The following is a 22,423-nucleotide window of genomic DNA, read 5'->3' as shown; positions in this document are numbered from 1 at the left end:
AACATCTGTAAGATAATGTGACTATTCTATTTCAGTCAGGAAAGATCTGCCATCCAGGTCATATTCATGCCGAGAAGTATAATTAATTTTTTTAAGCACGAACAAAATACAAAATTGAAGGGAAATTTTAATCTTAATGGATTCCTTTAGCAAAAGTCACAAACATATACACAGGATACAACAAAATGAACTATGCATTTGAGTATAGCCGGGGATCCAGTCCCTCAAAATGGGAGAGGACCTGTGATGTTCTGCCGCACTTTTTATTTCTGTTTTATCTATTAGTTTGGTCATTAAGGTACACAGAATGAGAGGCCTGCTCTGCCGGAAACATCGCGGAAAAAAGTTATGGCCATTTCTATATTCACTGTCCCATTGACTCCACTAGAAATATTCAAAAAAGAAAATAAATCTGCTTTAAGTAGCATGTGAGGGGTCAAACTAGGGGTTCTTCGTCATTCTGAACCCATTGCAAGATTGGGCAAGATTTTGGCTATCCTTGGGCAAGATTTTGGCTATCCAAAACTGTGAAAAGTGGAAAAAAAGTGATGACTCATCACTTTTCACAGTATTTGGGGGCAAATATTTTGCCCAAGGAATGTTTTTCATGCAAAACAAATGCTTGCAATGGATTCAGAATGATGAAGAACCCCTAGTTTGATCCCTCACATGCTACTTAAAGCAGATCTTTCATTTATTTTTTTATATTTCTAGTGGAGTCAGTGGGACAGTGAATATACAAATGGCCATAACTTTTTTTCACGATGTTTCCGGCAGAGCAGGCCTCTCATTCTGTGGACCTTAATGACCAAACTAATAGATAAAACAGATATAAAAAGTGCGGCAGAACATCACAGGTTCAACCCTATTCCTTGAGCTTTTGGGCATGTGGATCCCCGACTAGTAACCCACATAAGTTTAAACTGCAATTAAATGCCATTCAAAGTTTTATTATTGCTCCTATAATTGAAATTCACACAGCATGGATGGCAAAGTAGGCTTACTATAATCCATCCAGCATGAATCCCAAAATAAAGTAAAGGTGAAATATAGAGCTTCCTCAATCCTCACAGCAGTTTAATCATTTAGCATATATCATCACACTTAATCAAGAATTACATTATTGAACTTGGCAGACAAAGTGCCCATTACTTTGAATATTACAATGATTGATTAGATAGGCTACTTTATTTAGTAAATGGTACAGGTACAATATTGCAATGATTGCTAAAAGGATAACACAAAAAGACCCAAGGGCTTGTTTCCATTGTGGTCCTGTGTATTCAATTCTCAAAGATGTGTCAAAGGATAATGTAATGAAGAGTGCTGAACTACTATATGTATGCAAAGAAAATCCCTGTAAATCTAAAGTGTCATAATGATTTGTTTCACTTTTTGGTGAACAATTTATGGTGGGGTTGCACAAACTAGATGGCAACACAACAGAAAGACAATGACTTGGTTTATAAAATGTTTTATTCATGTTACATAGCTGATACATAGGGCATCAAACAGTTCCACAAGGCTTTTGGGGACTACAATCGATGATTGGCAAAACACAATAGTGGTCCAAATCTCTAATGACAATCACTGGACTAAGCAAACACCCTCTTTATGTTGTGTACAAACCTGCATTGGACTAAAGGACTAAACCGGTCATTTGTACTAGGTGTGGATTATAGCTTTATTCCCATTCCAGTGTAATATTTGAAACGACATGCATGACAGAATAACCATCTTATTAAAATGTCCCAGTATTTTGTCTGACAAAAACCTCAGCAATCCCACCCCCACCCACCCACCAACACAGGCATGCTTCAGTGAAAGAGTGGCATCGCAACCAGGAGGAAAGGTGAGAATTTAACCAATGGGCACCACCTGGCTGTGTGGTGCCAGCTGGTGCCAGCGAGTCCAGTGCACTGGCTTTCCCTGCAGTATGGAACTAAAATGTTTGTTTCAAGTTGGACTTCAGCAGCTGTAACCGTACCACATAACTGTGTAGAGACAGACACACTAAATGGGATGGCGGGACGGACAGGGGGTTGGGGAACTATTTCTCAAATCTAACAAACATTTGACCCTATTGAAACGGAAAACAAAAATAATAAATCTCTGAACTTTTAACTTGATGGGAGTTGGGTTTCCAGTTATTCAACAGGGCCCAATTTCTTTTTTTTTCTCCTCTTCGCCTTCTAATCTGGACTAGGATTGTGATACAAAGTAAAGCTATTAATATTCTTCTACAGCAGAAACTGCACATATGGAAGGCCAAGACAGAACACAAATCAAGGGGAATGGCGGGTTTCTCTTTTCTCCAATGTCTTTTTTCCCCCCCAACCAAATCTGCATTGTGAAAAGACCAGTTTAATTTAATTTCATACACAGCATTCTTTTTTTCTTTTTTCAATAATGGGTTTGATTGCTAGAATGTTTTTAAGTGGAGCAATAAGGAATGAAGGATGTGTAAAAAGTTTTTTTCTTGTTTTTATTTGTAGTTTTTGGAGATGACCCTGGCATCGGGCTTTAGTTCTCATTCTCGCCGGCCTCTCCTGCGTCTCCGCCCTCACCCTCGTCGGCAGCATTGTCAGATGTCCATAACTGAAAGAAGAAAACGCACAACATTAGCCATTTGTCCAAGGCAGTAAGTGTGCTTCCTAACACTGTGTCTGCGTATAATCTGATATCTACAGTACATACTACAGTGTCACTCAAAAGTAGCAAAGTAGGGCATTCATTTGTATACTTTATATGCATAAGATGACTTGCTTGTCAGGAAAATGTTAAATGACAACTCCGCACTAAATTACATCTAGGTTCATTTTCCTACTTTTCATCTCAATATGGATCATAATAGCAAACATTGGTAGAGGATTATCTTATTTTTTTTAATGCAAATTAAAATACCATCTTTTTTTCATTTAAATAAAAAGCACAACTCCATTTCCCTATATTGATCCTTAATGACTGTCCATGGGGTGGGTCTATTAGGCAGAAATGCCCCCGTCGTCCAGTTTCCCCAGCAGCCCTCATAGCTTCGAGTGGAGCCCATATCGCTTTTACACTATTTGTTGCGGTCAAGTTTATTTTTTCATGAATGTGTTACTAGTTTACACATTACACACACATCCATGCCGCCACACTCTGCTTAACAGATGTTATGCTGTTATGCGTTTTGCCAAGTCCCAGACAAGACTCGCTGTGAGTATAGTCACTTTGATTGGCAGTTGTGCCGAATGGTCACCCCAAAACATGATTTATGAGACTGTGGCAGCTCGTGTGGGACAACCCAGGCATGGATGCGTTTGTAATGACAACTAGTTACACATGGGTGGGTTCTGCTGGGGAAACTGAACGACAGGGGCATTTCTGCCTAATAGACCCCATAGTCAGTCACTTTGGATCAATGTGGGGAGGAAAATGGGGAATCAAGACAATCTAAGAATGCAAGCAACAAACGTACTACAAGCAGTGGCACATTAAATCCAGGAAAGCATCTGTGTCATTTTAGGTTTTTGCATTGGCCATTCAAAAATAGCAGATACACAAGCTCACAGCGCTTCACTTTGTGCCACGCTGCAAGCTTGTACATCTGCTAATCTTTGAACATTTTTGACAAGTCTGGAAAGTGTGAGAACTGATTTAGAAGGCATTTGTAGGAATCAGACTCAGGTCTTATGGGTTTGTTAACTGTCCACAGACTACTGCCATTTACTGAACAGATGTAAACAAACAAGTGTGTCCCTGTGATGATCATGTATGCATCATGTGAGTGCATGAGAGCAGGAGGAGTGGACTGACTGTCAGGTTGTCTCTGAGGAGCTGCATGATGAGAGTGCTGTCTTTATAGGACTCCTCGCTTAATTTGTCCAACTCTGCAATGGCGTCGTCGAATGCCTGTTAGCCAAAGGAGGAAAAAAGTAAATGTGAACTTTGAGGACAACGCAAACTTCAAAGACTTCCTCAACAAAAGCACTTCACCCATAACTTCACATCACATGCTGCTCAAAATGAATGGATTTTCTCAGTCAAACTGTCTTGCTGACCATTTTATTTACATATTTACTTCCACATATACCTCAGTCTTCACTGAGGGAAAGAAAGTAGGCAAAGGAAAATGGACATGCAATTCTGTAATTAAAAAAATGGTGCCCAGTCAGTGTGATGACAATTTAATATACGTTTAGAGTTCAGCCAGGAAGAAAATTGCAATTTTAGCTTATATAGTTGTGCTGAACAAGTTCATTTATATAACAGATTTAAAGATTCAACCTTTTTTCCCCCCTCCTACCCTTAGATTAGACAGTGATATGGCACAGTGATATGGGTAGGGATGGGATGATAATCGTTTTATTGTGATAGAACGCTCACAATAATCGTATCACATGCATTTTAATTGATTGTGAAATTGTCACTAGGATTAATTAACCTTTGTTGAGCTGCAAATTCTTTACCAATTAAACCTTCTTACTTGATAAAACTGACCTGTAAAGAGCGCATTCGGTCTTATTTCACTCTACGCAAATTGATAGCCAAAAATAGCAGATCTACAAGCTCACAATGCGTTGCAGCGCGTTGTGAGCTTGTAGATCGGCTATTATTGACAAACAATTCCCCCAGAATAGAGATCTTGGGGATTCAAGTGGTTCAAAAGTGCCATTTTGAGTTTTAAGCATATTTTGAATAGTGTGATAATAGCGTCAATCACAATTATTTTTGCCACAATATAGCGTGACATGCCATTTTCATATTGTCCTCTCCCTAGATATGGGTATGGCAGAAAGAAGAACGCTTGCCAACCTGTTTGGCCAATCCACATGCTTTGTCTGGGGAGTTGAGAATCTCGTAGAAGAACACAGAGAAGTTAAGGGCCAGGCCCAGGCGAATGGGATGTGTGGGGTCCATATTTTCCTTGCTGATGTCAAACGCCTGCTGGTAAGCTTCCTGAGAGTTTTCAATGGTCGCTAGGGACAAAACAAAAGAAGCATAGAGGACATTGATGATTAGTAATTGAATGCATGTACAAGGGTGTAAAATCTTGGCATGATTAAAGCATGATAACCAAGTGATATAACTGGAGGTGATGACTGAGATCATGCTACGTTAACATTTTCTTTTGATCAAAGTAGTAATGCAATATCTCAACCAATTAACTGACAGACAGGCAATCCTAGAAAACCAAGATTAAACATCAGCTGGGGTCTACAATGTTGAACACAATACAGATTTCTGAGAACTTGCATTCATATCATGTTGTTTGTACATCTAAAGCTGGTTGCACACTGCTGCGTTTTTCGGGCCGAATATCGGAGTGAATTTCGGAGAACGCAAATAAAAAAATCAACCTCACGTTATGTCAGTCACGTTTGCACACTGCCGCCCGTTTCGCGCACCACTCAGTCCCTTGCTCTCTCTATCTCCCTCTCTCTCCTTGCCCTGAAAAACGCATTTCGCAACGAAAAACGCAGCAGTGTGCAACCACCTTTACTATACATTTCTCTATCTGCATGCATATAAGTGTGCGTATCTGTCCTACTCGCAACTCGAGAACCGCTTGGCTGACCGACTTCAAATTAACTCGAGTCAGCATGTCCAAGGACCTGTGGGAGTGCAGTGCACACTGATTGTCAGTCAGATTGGCGATTGTCCACAACTGCTGGTCCAACCGATATGCCCATATATTGATCTGACCAATATGTACATATAAGGCATATTATGACACGAGGGGTCTCCATATTTGGACATAAAAGGGACAATGACAACTTGCATAATTCCCAACTAGTCCATCCCATAAAAAGGTGATGTCATTCACAGCCGATACATCTTCCTTTTTCTCCTTTGTACATATTGTTTTGTAGTGTTTTGTAATTTGTTGTTGACATGTATTATTTTGTTATTTTTATGCTATGTTGATGAATTGAATACATGGGACCACAATGGACTTTTGCGTTATCCTTTTAGCCTAATTGTCTGACTGTACCTTGAGCTGTTTACATTTCTGACTAATTAAGTATTCAATCTTCTTCCATCTATAAATTCACAAAAGCTGACAGGGGTGTGCACTGTGCAGTGCCGAGTAGGAATTCAATCGGACTAATGGTTTCAGAGAACCAAAAACCACAAATATTAAATATCTGTATATTTCTTGTCTGTCCTCACGTCTGTGGAAGACCCATCAAATCTCTGTGTGTTTGGGTGGGATGTAGGCATGGGCTTTCCCGGTCGGCCAACCATACCCAACCCATAATTGCATGATGGCATTGCAAGAAGTGTCCGCAGATATGGCACTGGGTACAACAGGTACAGCAAGTACTCTGACAACGGTATTGCATAACCGGGTGGGGCATGGCATGCATTCCCAACTTGCAACATTCTGTAGGCCTGTGGCTCTTTAAATATAGTAGCCCAAATAGACAGTGAAGACAGTCCAATAGAACTGCAACTGTTATCGTACAAATGTGTTTATTCTTTTTATAATATCAATTCAAATATTTTTTTAATCAAATATTTGTTGATATATTAACAAATAAACAATTAACAAATAAACAAAAGAATCCCAAGAGTTTCTCAATTATTCACCTAGTAAAAAGGATCTATAAGAAAATATATGATAGCTGCAGCTCTACTTAGCAGCACACTGATTTCCCTATGATCAGAGAAGATGCATCTAAAAGTAACACGAATATAGACCAGTACAGCACAGCACACACACACACGCAGGGCAAAGGAACTCTTGTGTTACATAATGTGTGTCCCCATGGGAGGTTGGAAGCCAACACAGTGGGCTGACACCCACTCGCAATCATTCCATTCTATAAGATAGGGGCTCTGCAGTCGTGTAAGTGTGATGCAACGACCTGTTTCTAACCAATTTCCCGCTTTTGAAAGGAGTAGTTCACCCCCAATGTGATTACAATAAATTTACCCCATTGATTCCGGATGAGGACCCCATCCGAAATCAATAATATTTCTATAACCAGTAAGACTCCCTAATCGGGAGATAAGCGACCGTTGGTCGCTTATCTCCACAAATAGGCCAAAAGTTTGTTTTACCAATTATCAAGACATACGGGCAGTTGACAGTTTGCCATGGTTACTCATTGAAGTTGAATCTCCATATATGGAGACATAAGTTGCTCATACCATAGCAACCATGTTTTTTACAGGGCCTGGGATTGATGACATCAGAAATCTCCATATATGGGCATGAAAGGGATTTTGTTTCTGGAAATATGTCTGTGGGGTGCCACATTTGGAATAAAACACTTACATCACACATCTGGATATCCATACAGCCCATCTAGTTTGCCTGTGTCCATTTATGCCCATATATCTGATGACATTGGGACAATGATCTCCATATATGGGCATAAAACCTATGTTAATTAGTAAAGCCTGGGGATCTCCATATATGGGCATGAGGGGTACCCTAAAAGGTCATCATCTGGGAATAGCAAATATAGTTATCCTAGAAAGTGAAAATCTTACATCAAAGGCCATAACTACCTACCTACCACCATACTGCATTCCTCATTAAACTACCTACCAGTAAGATGCCTATAGGGAGAAAAGCAAAGGGCGAGGTTGCACCATTTCTTGGTCTTCTGGCCAGTGATGTATATCGGACCATTTAACCATATATGGAGACATCTGGTACCCAAAGATATTCACAGATATGGGCTTAATATTGATGACATAAGGGATCTCCATATATGGGCGTAAATAGGATTTGGTTCCCCTGGCATCACAGGGATCTCCATATATGGGCATAAAATGGATTTGGTTACCCTGGCAACACGGGGATCTCCATATCTCCATATATGGGCATAAAAGGGATTTGGTTCCCCTGGCATCACAGGGATCTCCATATATGGGCATAAAAGGGATTTGGTTCCCCTGACATTACAGTGATGTCAGTGGCTGGTTCTACAGAGGGGATCTCCATTTATGGGCATAAAAGGGAATGTATGTATGATGATGTCAGATATCATAGACGTCATAGGACTTTCACATAACGAATAACTGAGTAAGCATGTAAACCCGTAAAATCTATATTTGGGCATGGCTGATTTATGACCTCATCATGATGACACGAGCAAACACAGCTGAATTGTATAAATGATCAGTGCAGAAACCAACAGAAGTATTTGACCAAGACTCTTCGATTTAAACATCAACAAAGGTGTGACGTTTGTTGATGGTCACAAAGGTGTGACGGACGGACAGACGGACGGCCGGTGGAGGTTTTCATAGTAAACTGCTCCCTGACGGTCGCAATCAACATTTTATCTTAGGAATGTGACAAAAAACAATAAAATATTATTGAACTCAAGTCTCCATGGCAGGAGTAATCAATAGAAAAAGCAATTTTGGTGGTGAACTACTCCTTTAACATGATAAGATCTCACCTTTATGTATACACAGTGGAAAAGGGTCAAAGTTGCTTTTGTCTTATCAAAATATAATTAAATAGTTAACCATCAACTGCTCTTACTTATGTGAACCCTTTAGGACAGTGGTAACCAACCTTTCCAAGCCGTGAGCACTTACTATTCCAATATGTAAGCTGAGATCTACCACTTCAAGATGTACCAAAAAGAAACCACCATGAGTAAGACATCATATTTACTTTAGCAATTTCTGCATACATACATCCACACAAAAGGATAGTATGATAGCAGTGACGTCATTACGTGCGCGTCACGCGTCTGACGCATTCACGTTGCCTAGAGACGCATTCACGTCATTGTTCTGGGGTCCCACGGACGCATTGCCTCCATTGGAGTCCACGTTAAAATAATTTACCACGTCGCGAAAAAAATAAATATTTTAAAAAGTCCACAGACGCCACCATTGTTCATGGGTGAAGGCATGCTACTTTACCCTACATTAACACAAATGACATCCGCGTAGAAAGTCTTAAAACAGACGATAAAACTAACGACAGTCTGTGTTTTGAATCCACGACGCCATTTTGTGCGCCACTGCATGGTCACAGAATTCAATGGGTGCCTGAGTTTTAGCGTAGCACCGGGCCGCTCTCTGACCATAGTGGCACAGCGTGTTAGGTGATACACCAAAAATGGTTCCCCCACAGAACGTGTATGGCAGGGCGTCACGTCTCTACACTGCAGCTCACTGCTCACTGCTCAGACAGCGACCCGCCTCCTCTCCCCCTGTCCTCTTCATTCAATAACAACTGGATACACGCGCTATTGTTTATAGATGTGGTGGACATTGGACAACGTGTTAGAAGCCACACAGGTCTTCATTGCGTCTTTACAACAATAGCGACGATTAACGTCGTGGTGAACATGGTCAAATAACCTTTATTGGCTCAACTACAACACGGAGGAAGCAAGCTAGTCTAGCATGTATGCTATCTGAGACAGTATGTATGTAGCCTAGGCTGCCTAACTGTTTTTTTTTGATTATAGTGTTTTCGTGGCGGCGCCGTCCATTTGGTGGTCCGCCGGGGCAGCGGACTACCGCGGCCGCCTGTGCCTTGCCCTCCCGCATCCATAGAGGGGCGGCACGTCCCTCTATGATCAACCGTTCAAAACAAAAGTAGCCGATCTACAAGCAACCCCAATCCACTGTTTTTGACCCAGTCCACTGGTTCTCTGTACAGCAGAGCAAACACAAGCACGGCAGAGCATTTCCCCCATTCCATAGAAGCAGTAACAGTACAAACAGGAGACATCATCTCACTGAGAAGATCCATATATTATCGATGTATATAAAATAACAGGTGGCTGTTCATTATGAAGACTCGGTAAAAGCTTCTATCTGCGCCCCCAAGTGGTCAACATCCGATATTACCGGTTCGGTATTAAAAAAATCAAACCGTCACATGACTATTTGGAAGTATTAAAATTGTAAGATTTGGAATTGTGGTTAATTTCTTTCAGACACATTTCTACGTAAGATGAACATAACCATATAATAACCAATTCAAGTTAAATGCTGCACTTTGTCAAAAATGACATGACGCATTGAATTTTTGTGGGACCCATAAAATATCCCTGGGACTCATCCGAAAGACCCCTCTTGGGTCCCGGGACTCATTACATTAAAAACCTATTAACATCACTGTGATAGTATGAATAAACAAAATTGATTTTTTTTAGGGGAAAATGTGTAAAAATATCAAAATATTAAGATTTCTTTTTATAAAATTGACACTTTTGAGGTTACTTTTCAAAACAAATGAAAACACACAGGGACATTAAAAATCAATTTCCATTACAGATATCTAATCTTCAATGCACAATATTGATTTATCATCAAATGTGGCCATCATCTTCACCCACATCTTTAGCTTTCAGGACAGGAACCCCTTTTGGAGTTCTTGTTGCTATGTACAGTATATAGCAGCATAATGTTTTTATAATTTTTGAATATTTGAAGTTTTTCAGAAAATGTAGGTCATGAATTACAAGGCGTTTTTGAGCGGTGGTCACAACGCTCCTATACGTGGCCGTGTGTGTGGGTCTGTCTGCGTGTCCGTAGCCTGCAGTAACCTTTTCTGACCACACATGTTAAGGGAGGGGCGCTGTTGCACACACACACACACACACACACACACACACACACACACACACACACACACACACACACACACACACACACACACACACACACACACACACACACACACACACACACACACACACACACACACACACACACACACACACACACACACACACGATTTTATAATCGGCCTGAGTCCTAAATTCCACTAACCTTATTAAGCATATTCTTGTCATCTGGACTTCTTAGATTAGATGTTGTCCTATTTGACTGTGCAGAAGCATAATTGTCTTGATGCGGATAACATTAACGAGCGTCAACAAGCGTCAGCTGGACACAGACACCTGCACTCTGCAGTGCTCTAAACCGAAAACTGACTGGAGCGTCTCATTTCGCTCCAAAAACCCTGGAATACGATTAAGGAATACTGTGATTGGGGCGCTCGATGGCCTGGTGGTCTAGGCGCATACCACATAGGCTCTGATGCCTGACAGCGCGTCACGAGACAGAAAAGCCCCAAAAACTATCTTAACTCATTGAGTGCCTATCCCGAATATGTTCGGGATATATTATCGCATACCAGAGTGCCTAAAATCTTTAAAAAAAAAAATTTTTTGGACCCCATCAAATCTAGTGAACATGATTTCAATCGCGATTTTGCATGTTCCACCCCCATACAACCCCATCTAACATACAGGGCAGCCATGTTTGTTTACATAACATGTAAAACATAATGGCGATTATCTCAAGAATGCCTGAACGGATTTCCAATCGGATTTTTTTGTTTGAAAGCTATGAACAAACTGCACAAATCCACTTCAATGCAATCCAGGATTGCATTGGATTTTTTAGAGCTCATTCTTCTCTGTTTTTTTCCCATGCATGAGGTGTGCAAGGTTTAATCATGGCTAAGTTGACGAAAATAAGGCTTCTAAAATGATTGGTAACCAATAGCTAACTTCAAGCTAACTTCATCCTCTTCCTGTACATGCACAAAGGAAAGTGTTCAGGCAAGTCATGGCTGCAGGGCTTCTGCATATACCAGCATATCTCTATGGGATTTTCTATGGCCACTGGGCGCCCTCTAGTGGTGAACGGGGTGGCACTCAAAGAGTTAACAGTTCTACTGCCAGATGTTATTATTTATTTATTGGGGCTGGTGCCAGCAAAAAGCAGCTTACCTTTGCGATGTTATAGAAAATTATCTATTGATATTTTCAAACTAATTCTTTTTACAATACAATGCTCATACAGTATGTGTACTTTAGCCGAGCTGGCGGCAGAGGGCAGCCTTATGCAAAGAATGACTGAATTGGGCCGCTTCGCTTGCCATCCATTCAGAGCATAGAAATGCATTTTCTAGAACAGATCCACAGAAAACAGCCAGGAAGTGATTTGGGACTCCATTATTGCTAACGTGCGGTGGATTTTTGAGAGCAGCATTACGGGAGATGTTTTTACTGTACACGGCAGCGCGACCCCACATCAGCTTACAGTCATCAGACAAGGTAAAAAGAACGAGCCGTATTGGCAACGAGCTGGGTTGAAAATTGGGGCGAACGGGAACGTCCGAAGCGGTAAAAGAGTAAAAAAAAAGGATTACAGTGATTATTATTCTTATGGTTAACTCACATTTCAAATCACTCACCACACTGTAAGAAGTTGGAACTCCTAACTTTCAAGGGAGGGAGCATCCCTCCCTAGATCTTTGATCTACTGCGAAGGCTTTGACAATTGCATTTACAAAATGATTCCGGAGTTCTACTGGCAGGAAGGTAGAGGAGGACTGAAGAATGATGGCAAATGCAAGGCGATCTCTACATGTCAACTTACCTGTCCTGTCATCACCAGAGGCAACTTCGGCGAGGTATCTATAATAATCTCCCTTCATTTTAAGGTAGAAGACTTTGCTCTCTGGGTTTTTGGAGTTTGGAATTAAATGTTGGTTCAGCAGGCCCTGTGGACAGAAAAGACCAACATCATCAGTCATTTTGCATGGCATCCAATATCTCACTGCAACATTTACCCATTTAGAACGGGCACACATTATTGTGTATCATTATTTTATGCTTTAACTATTGAAAAATAGCAGATATACAAGCTCACAGCACGGCAACGAGTGCCGCGCTGCGAGCTTGTAGATCTGCTATTTTTGAAAAATCGTGAAAATTAGAATTTTGACCCGATTCTATAAGTGTCTTTTGAATCCTTCTAAGGTTTTTTGAAAAACCTATGTTTCTATGTCAGCAATCTGGCTAGCCATCGTCAAAGAACAGGTCCTTTTCACTTAACTGGAGCCCAGTTAGCCTGTTCTTCAGAGACTACTATGTCAGTGGTTCTCAAACGTTTTCATGTGAAGGACCCCCAAAATTATATTTATTTGGCCACGGGGCCCCATCTCAAAATATCTAGTTCCAGGGACCCCCCAGAAGCAAAATTTGAGTTACAAACGTTCACTTTGAAAATACATATATTCAAAGATTTGCACACATTTTCACGACTTTTTCAAAAATAGCAGATCTACAATCTCGCAGCGCTGTGAGCTTGTATATCTTGGAATGATCAGCACAGCTGTAGTGCCCCCCTAAAATGTGCCAAAATGGCCTGAAATACTGTTCTGCTGGCATTCACTCTTGTTTTGGGCTTCCCAGACAGAGTTTAAAATGAGTGTAAAAATGGCCAGTGTGTGTCGTTTTTTCTTTTCGTTATTACTGTGGGAGAGTGTTGTAGGCCATTTCGACAAATGTTTTGAGAGCGCTATACCACACATTTGTCTGTGTTGCTAATTTCATGAATGAATGCCCAATGCCTACAAGCTGTGCCTTGTTGTAAAGCTGACTAAACAACGATACAAATACAACAGATATAAAACACAATACCAAATGGTGTTATTAAAGGAGAGATATAATGGACCGAAGTTAAGTTACTAACTTTTTGTGGAATAACACAAGGATGCCAGAGAGCCAATACCCAATAGAAGATTAACTGCTACAATAACGGAACCAGTGATACTGCATTTTAATTTGCTTATTATAGTTACATTACCTTCCACAGAATCTGTTTAGTTAGTCACCCACTGTATGGATCTTATTACAACAGTGATTAGGACCCTCAAATGGCCAGCATGTTATATAACTCATTAAATGTAGATAAACCACACATAGTGGGCATCACGATTATCACTGTTCACCTCCATCCACCACCAGAGAGCACTCCTCCCTCAATTCTTTATGCTGTAGCTACAGTATAGGGCCTACATCTCAATGATTAATGAGTATAATTCCATGCCATCAGGAGGAAAGTGAGTGCATGTGCTTGGGACCAGTGGTCGTTTAAGGAGAAGCTATAGTGTGCACTGCGTCAACTCAAACTCAAGTCATTCCAAGTTGTCCACAATCAGGCCAGGTCTCCTGTGTGTGCCCGATTCCAGGCCAGTGCTACTACCACTGCTCCTAGTCCTCATGCTCCTCAGTCATTTCTGCATAGCACAGTCTTGTCTTATTAATGATTATTTTGGCCAGGTTGTAGTGATATTGCCTTTCCTTTCCAGGAACTCTTTCACTGGCAAGGTCAAAGAAGCTGCAATTAAACAAGGAAAATGACCAAGTGGTCAACTTAAAGCTCTGTGATTTTACTTGATTTTACCAGCAAAAGCAACATTCAAACAGGACTCCAACAGAAGGCAGTTCCATCTTTAGCAAGCAAGTTCTGAATTGCCTTTATTCCTTGAGGAAGTTGAACCCAGGCTCCATAGTGATGTGGTGACTTGTGGTCTCACACAAACACGGGTTCAAAAGTACAAAGAAGACTTTTCATTCTGCAAAGGACCGACCATATATTCCCAAGTCTTTTTCAACAAAGTATCGGAGTTGTGAGGTCACTGTCACAATACTGCAGGACAACGTACAGACTGCAATACACAACTTCAGAAATGAATTTGTGTTTTTCTAAGATCAAGGCTATTAAAAAAAAAAAAAATGCGTCTACTTTTGTTAAAAATATCACAAATGCTAAAACAAAGAATATGTCAAAAGACCTGGCAGTGACAGTGAGCAATGTTTAAAGGCTTAGCCATGCTTCTTTCTCGCACCATGGCTATGATAATCTGTGTCAGTGAAATCAGGGCTTATGGTCAAGTTAACCGATTTAGAGAGCAGATTAAACCATTAGGCCTAGAATTATTTAATGCTTTAACCATTAAAAAATAGCAGATATACATGCTCACAGCACGGCACCGAGTGCTGCACTGCAAGCTTGTAGATCAGCTACATTTGTGAAAGTCTGAATATTTTTGACCCGAATCTATAAATGTCTTCTAAATCCTTCTTCTAAATCAGTGGTTCTCAAACCTTTTCATGTCAAGGACCCCCAAAATGACATGACACGTATTTGGCCGCGGACCCCCAACTCAAAATGTGTTGTTCCAGGGACCCCCCAAAAGCAAAGAAATATTGTGCAGAAAAAAAAAAAAGAGATTTTTTTTTCCCCCAAAAATAACAGATCTACAAGCTCGCAGCGCTGTGCGCTTGTATATCTGTTATTTTTCAAATAGTTAAAGCATTAAATAATTCTAGGCCTAAATGGGTTAACCATTTCAACCCAGATGAAGCAGCTTCCCAACACAAATCAAACCCAATAATCCTGAGCAAAAGAAAAAACACTGTATTCAAACAGGACCATTTATTTGTATTTTGTTTTGTGATGTCACTGATGGGAGAGTCTCTGAAATGTCCTCAGCCCTCCTCTGAGACACATACAGAGTAGACAAAACTGGTACCATATTATAATTGGCATTAGTGAGGACCAATTATTTTTAAAGATAGGTAGAAAATGGGTGAAGTGGTCCTTTAACCAAAACGAATATGTCTTCTGGTATGGACTATGGAAATGTATACAAATATATAAATAACAAATACTACTTAAGAAATTGAAAAACTCTTCAGTTTCGTAAAAATAATGATATATTCCATTACCGGATCAATCACTAATTCAAACATACCTTACTGTAAGCCTAATGTATTTGTTGGACTATAGTTTAAAAAGGGGTAAAAAAGGTTTTGTGTCCCTTTAATTCCCAGACTCAATGTCCCAAATGAATGGAAGGTTGCAAAAAATAAAATAGAAAAATATTTTTTCAAGCCTCTGTAAGTCCAAACTCAAGGAGGAAAGGGCCTGACCATGCCCGAACCCTAGACACAATCCCGGCAGCCACTCCCCATCCATTTACTGACACAAAGATTAGCTCAGCCGAAGCATGCGCATGTTTCAAGTGCCAAGCATTCCTCTGCCATTGCATGCACTGCACACCAGACAGGCTGCAGAGAAGCTGCCTCACTCACAATGCATTCACACAGTGCTCAGATTTCAGCCGCCAACTCTCGCACACCAGCCAGAATTAGCCTATGCCGTCGGATAAAAACTGAACTGGCAATGTGCCTCCGTCTGTACTGCTTTACACATGTAGCAAGAACTGATCTAATGGTCTGATTTAACAACCCCCCTCCCTCCCTCCATTGTCACGTCAAATCAATGTACCGTTCTTAGGGTGATACCAGTGGAGTTCTCTGAAATCGAATGACGCTTGGTTCTGTAGTAGGGAACCAGTTGCCATTCAGTTACATCAAAACTGATATTTAGAACCAATAACCAACTTAATTTCGCTGGTTACTAGAATAGTTTAATAAACTTATGTCTAGAAATGATAGATAATTTTATAATGAACTAAATCGATAGTCTGATTAACCACTTAATCCTGAATTATACTTTGTTGTACAATGGTGGTGTACAGCAAAGTAGCCAATCAAAAAGCTCACAAAGGATAGCGATGCCACATGTTGTGTGAGCTTGTGTGAGTATACATGAATCTGCCATTTTCACTAAAGAAATGTAATAATCATTCAATGATTGTAATCGAGGCAAGAGTTTGAAATAGATCTATATAAGCCTTACTCTCTAGGATGGCTTACATTACTCATCACACCTGAGAATTTGGGAAGATATTCCATTTATAATGAACAATGTGGGGCATCTCCATGGCAACAAATGATAGTTTGACCTTGAAAAATAATGTGCCGTGCCAAGGTTACATCCATTTTTAGGAATGGCAATCCAGCCTAGATTAGTGTGCAACAAATTGTGGACACCCGTTTTAACATCAGGTCTTTTTTTATATACAGTTTTCTTGGTCTCTCTTCAGATGCAACGTCCCTACTTGGGACCATTGCAGGAAATAAATGCTTGTCTGAACAATGATTTATACTGTTTTACTCAATCAACAGCAAAATGTGATTTGGACTATTTGTGGGTTCCAACAATATGCTCTATAACTGGGCCTTGATTGGCATTAGGGCTGTCACGATATGACATTTTACATGACGATTAATTGTCACTCAAATAATTGGCGATTAACGATTTAATTGTGTTTTTGTCGTTGATAATTACATTTCTGTTTGGCTTTTGGGCTTTGAAGTTGTACATGGTAGATATGACACATAACCTAAATATACAAAGAAATTACTGACATATTTGACAACTTACTACTTAAAAAATAACTTTGATAGTGGAAATAGCCAATCTACAAGCTCACAACGCGTCGTGATGCGACACGATAATGTCAAATAATCACGATTAGACGATTATGTAATAATTGTGACAGCCCTAATTGGCATGTTCTAAAAGAGCGTGTGACCAGATGCAAATCTATTTAATTGTGCAGGTCGCACACCATTTGTCTAGATGTCCTAAGTGGAAATCAGCATGGCCACTGGCTGCTTCCCTCTCTGAAGCTTCAACAGCTGTCCAACCTCTGCTCAGCTGGCAGTATGACACTGCTACAACCAAATGGACCCGCAAGGGACCATTTGACTCGCAGTTACAAATCGGATAAATGAACACTGAGAATTTTACCGCGTGTAGTTTCAGTGTCTCCAGTGTGGGGAACCATCACAACGGAGGGTGCTGGCTGGCAGCCGTCTCCACGCAGCCGCTGATTTAGTAGCTGCACTGCTAGAAGGACGGAGCTGCGCAGACATGTCGAGGCATGAGGTGTGACTGACACATGCCCTCCAGCAACGAGTCAACGACAGACGCAAAGTCAACACTCACCGGTGGAGATAGGCTGAGTCAGGAGCATGCATTCACACCCCTCCTCACCCCCCAGAAGGGAGGTTGATCTACTGGGACCACCACCACCCTCCGCACAGAGACCAACAGCTCTGGGAATACAGCCTAACTGAACAGCTAAGATTCCAAAACCAGGTATCCTGTAGGTTGGGAAATAACAAAGTGCTATTCCCTACTCAGCTTGATCAAGTGAAAACATGTCACCCCATAGGAACAGAACAGTCATTGTACTCAAGTGTACCTATACATAATTTATATCACTGCTGACTGCTGCACATATTTCACTAGTTAATGGTGAACTATTGGTGTGTTTTTTTCTGTTTTATTTTGCATTTTTGTGAACTGAGAACTGAGAAAACTACTTAAGCCCTATATACACACCACACATTGTGAAAATAGTCAGATCTACAAGCTTACATTCGTACATGTATCTATTTTTCTTTTTAAACGTCAAAATCTTCTAAGATCTTTTGAATGCTTCAACGTACAACAATACCTTGGCCAAAATGGGGATGCCAGGTTGAAAAGTGGTTAGCTGAGCTCTCTCACCTGGCTAACCACATTAGAATCCCATGAGCCAGATGTGACAGCATCAAACAGGGCAAGCCACACACACCCCCCTACAGAATTATTTCCTGTGTGTGTAATGTGTATCGCTGCCTGCTTACTTCCCCACCCAGACAGACACACCTTGCTGGCAGCTATATTCACTGTGACCTTTTGTCAGCTCACACCCTCGCATGGTTGCAAGCCATTGTTCTAGTTACAGATTCCCAAAGGGAAGGAATGGTTTGAGGACTACACAATACTTCCTTCTCATCTCAGGCCTGAGAAAAGGCTACATTTATAGAATAAGAGGAACTTGCCGGAAGCACAGGAAATGCCTTTATCACATTACTGGACTAAACAGTCAACGTTTGACTTAACTTTAGTATTTGTGTGAATTAATTACACATGATCTCTCTCTATATATACACACACACACACACACCCCTAGACACTAATATGTACACATATATACATACATACATACGTACATGTGAGACATGGTCTGACAAATCAAACTGCTTTTCTGCTTTGTTGAGACAATGTGGCTTCTTCCTTCTCTACTCAAAGTAATCACTATGTCATTGCTGGATGGAAGACAGCCTGACAGAAAAAGACCCCTTTCTTTCACTATAAATTCAAGCAAATGGCAAAGAGACACGACATTCCAAAAGGAGCAGCACAGTGGATGAATAACTGATGTCTCGTGCTAGCACTTCCCTACAAGCCTCAAGGATCACTGGGGAGTGTTGTGTGTGGGGGTAGTGAAAACACACTGACCAATTATGTGCATCACTGATTCTACCACGAATCCTGGTCAATTAGTACTAATGGCTATGTGATGGCAATGTACAACTTGTCTGTCTGCAATACAATAATGCGGTATTGCTGTAAATATACGATACAATAAAACACAGATGGGTATAGCTACACAGGAACCAGCCTCAACACTTATGTAATTACGATTAGATCCTATGGATATTAAAGCAACAATTTTACATTGCAACAGGTCCTTTTGATTTCATTTTGCACAATGGAAAATATATTTAAGCTGCAAACCAGACAAACTATTTTAATCCAGCTGTATGGCAGTATACAGTACACCTGCAATGGCTGGAAATATAGAGCTGATTAGTACTGCCTGAAGCCCATAACTCTAAACTGCAAGCAACATCTACAACACAGCCAAGCGGAAGACGCAGGTTCAAATCCCAGGTAGGAGGACCTGCAGTAACCCTTAAGACCTGGAACGTGTCTGTGTCATATTACATTTTTTAACCACTTTAACCATTATTTCATACTTTGGCAATTCAATTTTATATTTTTGAAAAATCTATAAGATTTTTGTAAATCTTTTTTTTAAGGTTTTGAAGTCTTGCTTCTGGGGCTCCCTGGAACACAATCTTTTTGGATGGGGCTCTGCAGCCAAATACATATATTCTGGGGAGGGTCCTTATCTTGACATGAAGAAGTTTGAGCACCACTAACATAAACGTTTTTTCAAAGACCTTAGAAGGATTTAGAAGACATTTTGTTTTAGTACAATCTGCCTCAGATCTTAGTGTTTTTTTTTTTTTTATTTACCAATACGTCGTTGCAGATGTCTCGCAGCTCGGCTTCCACCTTCTCCCGGTACTCGTTGACCATCTGCAGCTTCTTGTCGCTGCCCTCGGTCTTCTGTCCGATGCTGGAGATGACCCTCCAGGCCGACCGCCTCGCTCCCACCACGTTCTTGTAGGCGACGGACAGCAGGTTCCTCTCCTCGTTTGACAGCTCGCCTCCCTTCTCCGTCACCTCTTTCATCGACGCTGCCATGTCGTCGTAGCGCTCGGCTTGCTCGGCCAACTTGGCCTTCTGAATAAGCTCCGTTTTATCCATAGTTTATTTATATATTTTTTTGGTTCCCACCTACGACTGTAGTATTCACCCGGAAAGAAGAGAAAGGTCCCAGGGATAACGTGAGGCTGCCAAGGAATGGAATATAATTAAGGGACAGACAGTCGTTGGTAACGTTGATTTTCCACACCGCAAGAACGTTACAACCTGCGAAGAGAGAGAAAGCATACGCTTAGAAATGCACCGATTAAACTCGCATATTACATCTATTTGTGGCTTTAAATTAGATTAAAACAAAAATCATGCGATCGCAAAGCAAAGTCCGCACCCTCTTGGTACGGACGCTAACAAGCTATATTGAGCTGCAGTTGAGTGGAACGAAGACAACGAAAGGATGCGTAAGTGACGTCACAATTAGGAAGCGGTGTAGCGGTAGTCTTATGTCACACCACGGCCGACCATTTCGACAAAATAGGGAAAGAAAGTGACGCGAGGTTTATTGATCGTTACCGATGACGTGTTTTCATTTCAACTGAAAGGAAAAGTGTCGAGTCAAATGAAAATACGGAATACGCCATTGCCTCACATACAAGCAGCTTACGGTGCAAACGGCGCTTTTCAACGGTTCCCAGAATGAGTCGGAAACACTTCCACTAAATCACTGGTTCCCAAGCACTGGGTCGGGACCCAAGTGTGGGTCGCAGGAAGAAAGGGTCACTTGTCTTTTTTTGTTTCCTATATATTTTTATTATTATTCCAAATATTATTAAAAAATATATATTTTTCATTAAACACAATTTTCTCCAATTTCATTTAAAAAAAATCTAAGAAATTCCATGAATTAGAAAACAAACGTTTAAGCAGGAATGAAAATAGACAATCTGCAAAGCGACACGATGTAAGCCTGTAGATCTTCTGTTTTCACTAGTTTGGCTCACGAGCTCAAAAGTTTGGGAACCACTGCACTAAATTAGGCTAAAGCTGTGACATCACTGACGTATCCTTGGCATCTGTTCTACAATGTAGAGCAGTATGCGAATGGGGAGACAGATTCAAGCATCGCTTACGGGCTAGCAACTCAACCATTTCAGAAGAACCTCGGCATTATTTTTGTAAATTTATTTTTGTCGAAATGGAAAATAGGTGTCTTTTAAAATACAGCTTACGCATTGGAAGCACGTTCTACTGCAGGACACAAGACACCCCGACACAACCCACACTAACGTTGCTCGGAAGGCAGCTAGCTAGCCTAGCTAGCTGGGCCACTCCTTTCAATAAAATGTAACTCTTAACTCTACCGATACAAATCATTAAAGCATGCTCAGGCCTGGCCCCAAATAAAGCAATCCATTAGCGTAACGACATTTCTAAGGGGGAAAACGTGCAAGTATAAAGAGAATGATGAATGATCCTGACCTACTGAGATCCCAAAATTTGCTCCACAAAATTGATCCGATTTGAGAGATTGGTCAGAAAGGCAAAGAACGGCAGCAGCCTTGAAATCCACCCGAACTTGCTAAACGGGGCGTCGCGGCCGAGCCGCTGCCGTCCAATCGCCAGCTCTTTTAGAAATTGATCGACGGGGTTTTTTCAAAATGTCGACCAGTAGTTGTTTTGCGCGGGGGAAAGGGGCGGGACTTGAGGGGGTAGTTTGGCGGACCGGTAGGCTGCAGCTGGGGCCACGGGGTTTCCTCCAATTAGAGCAAGGGAGAAGACGTCACCGGGTTGCCATGGCGATTGTCCTCCAATCACGCCTCCTCCCACATCGCAGGCACCAGCACCAGGAGAAGCGGGTGTGGCACTCAGTAACTGTTACATTATTTTAGACATCTCCTTTAAGCCCGTGATTGTCAACCGTTTTAATTTCAAGGACCCCAAGTGTGCCATGCAATAGGCCACAGAGCCCCATTTGATACAGTGTTGTATCCCTGGGATCCCAATCTACACTGTAAAAAAAACTCCTTAGTGTAGCCTATTAAGTATTATTAAGTGACTATTTCACCACAGAGTACTGAGAGAAGCACTGTCTCTGTCATGTTTAATTGGGTCCAAACAAAGACAATGTAAAACCACCAGTCCTTTATTTGACTATACAGATATGCCTATTGCACATATCATAGCACTTACCGTAACAGTTGCCTAGAATGCCTACCCTCGCTGACCACAGGCTTATGCAAAGGCAAAAATGTAATTTAGGTAGCATTTTTATATAGACCGATGCCAGGCCATTTTCGACTTGGCATCCTATCGTACATGGAAGCTAGTCGATGTATACAGATAATTGATGCAATTCTACTTCTATGTATTTTATGTATTACCTTGTAGATCAGTGGTTCTCAACGTTTTCAGGCCGCGACCCCCAAATTAATCATATTTTAACTGGGGG

General features: G+C 41.0%; 1 protein-coding gene across 2 annotated transcripts; it reads right to left on the bottom strand.

Annotated features, from left to right (window-relative positions):
* Positions 1-1,467: 1,467 nt before the first annotated feature.
* Positions 1,468-21,584, bottom strand: LOC308306316 (14-3-3 protein zeta/delta-like). 2 transcript variants are annotated; one of them, XM_080751239.1, is made up of 6 exons: positions 21,454-21,584; positions 19,786-20,244; positions 12,367-12,490; positions 4,798-4,961; positions 3,799-3,894; positions 1,468-2,598 (listed from the first exon to the last, which is right to left on the bottom strand). In XM_080751239.1, exons 2-6 carry the CDS (start codon positions 20,077-20,079, stop codon positions 2,524-2,526), a joined length of 753 nt encoding a protein of 250 aa, XP_080607365.1. In that variant the 5' UTR covers positions 20,080-20,244; positions 21,454-21,584; the 3' UTR covers positions 1,468-2,523. The 2 variants fall into 2 exon arrangements, with proteins under 2 accessions (XP_080607365.1, XP_080607366.1); XM_080751240.1 differs by having other exon boundaries at positions 21,458-21,542.
* Positions 21,585-22,423: the final 839 nt, after the last annotated feature.

Source organism: Nannobrachium achirus (assembly GCF_963921795.1).
Source record: "Nannobrachium achirus genome assembly, chromosome: 20".
Lineage (NCBI taxonomy): Eukaryota > Metazoa > Chordata > Actinopteri > Myctophiformes > Myctophidae > Nannobrachium > Nannobrachium achirus.
This window is presented reverse-complemented; position numbering and strand designations above follow the sequence as displayed.

What these genes read in the sequence shown, in the direction of transcription:
- LOC308306316 (XM_080751239.1), bottom strand. Translation starts at nt 20,079, where the DNA reads ATGGATAAAACGGAGCTTATTCAGAAGGCCAAGTTGGCCGAGCAAGCC. An exon ending in ACATCTGCAACGACGTATTG is followed by an intron (nt 12,491 to 19,785) that starts GTAAATAAAAAA and finishes TTCTGTCCACAG; the next exon opens with GGCCTGCTGAACCAACATTT. An exon ending in CTCTGGTGATGACAGGACAG is followed by an intron (nt 4,962 to 12,366) that starts GTAAGTTGACAT and finishes TTTTGTCCCTAG; the next exon opens with CGACCATTGAAAACTCTCAG.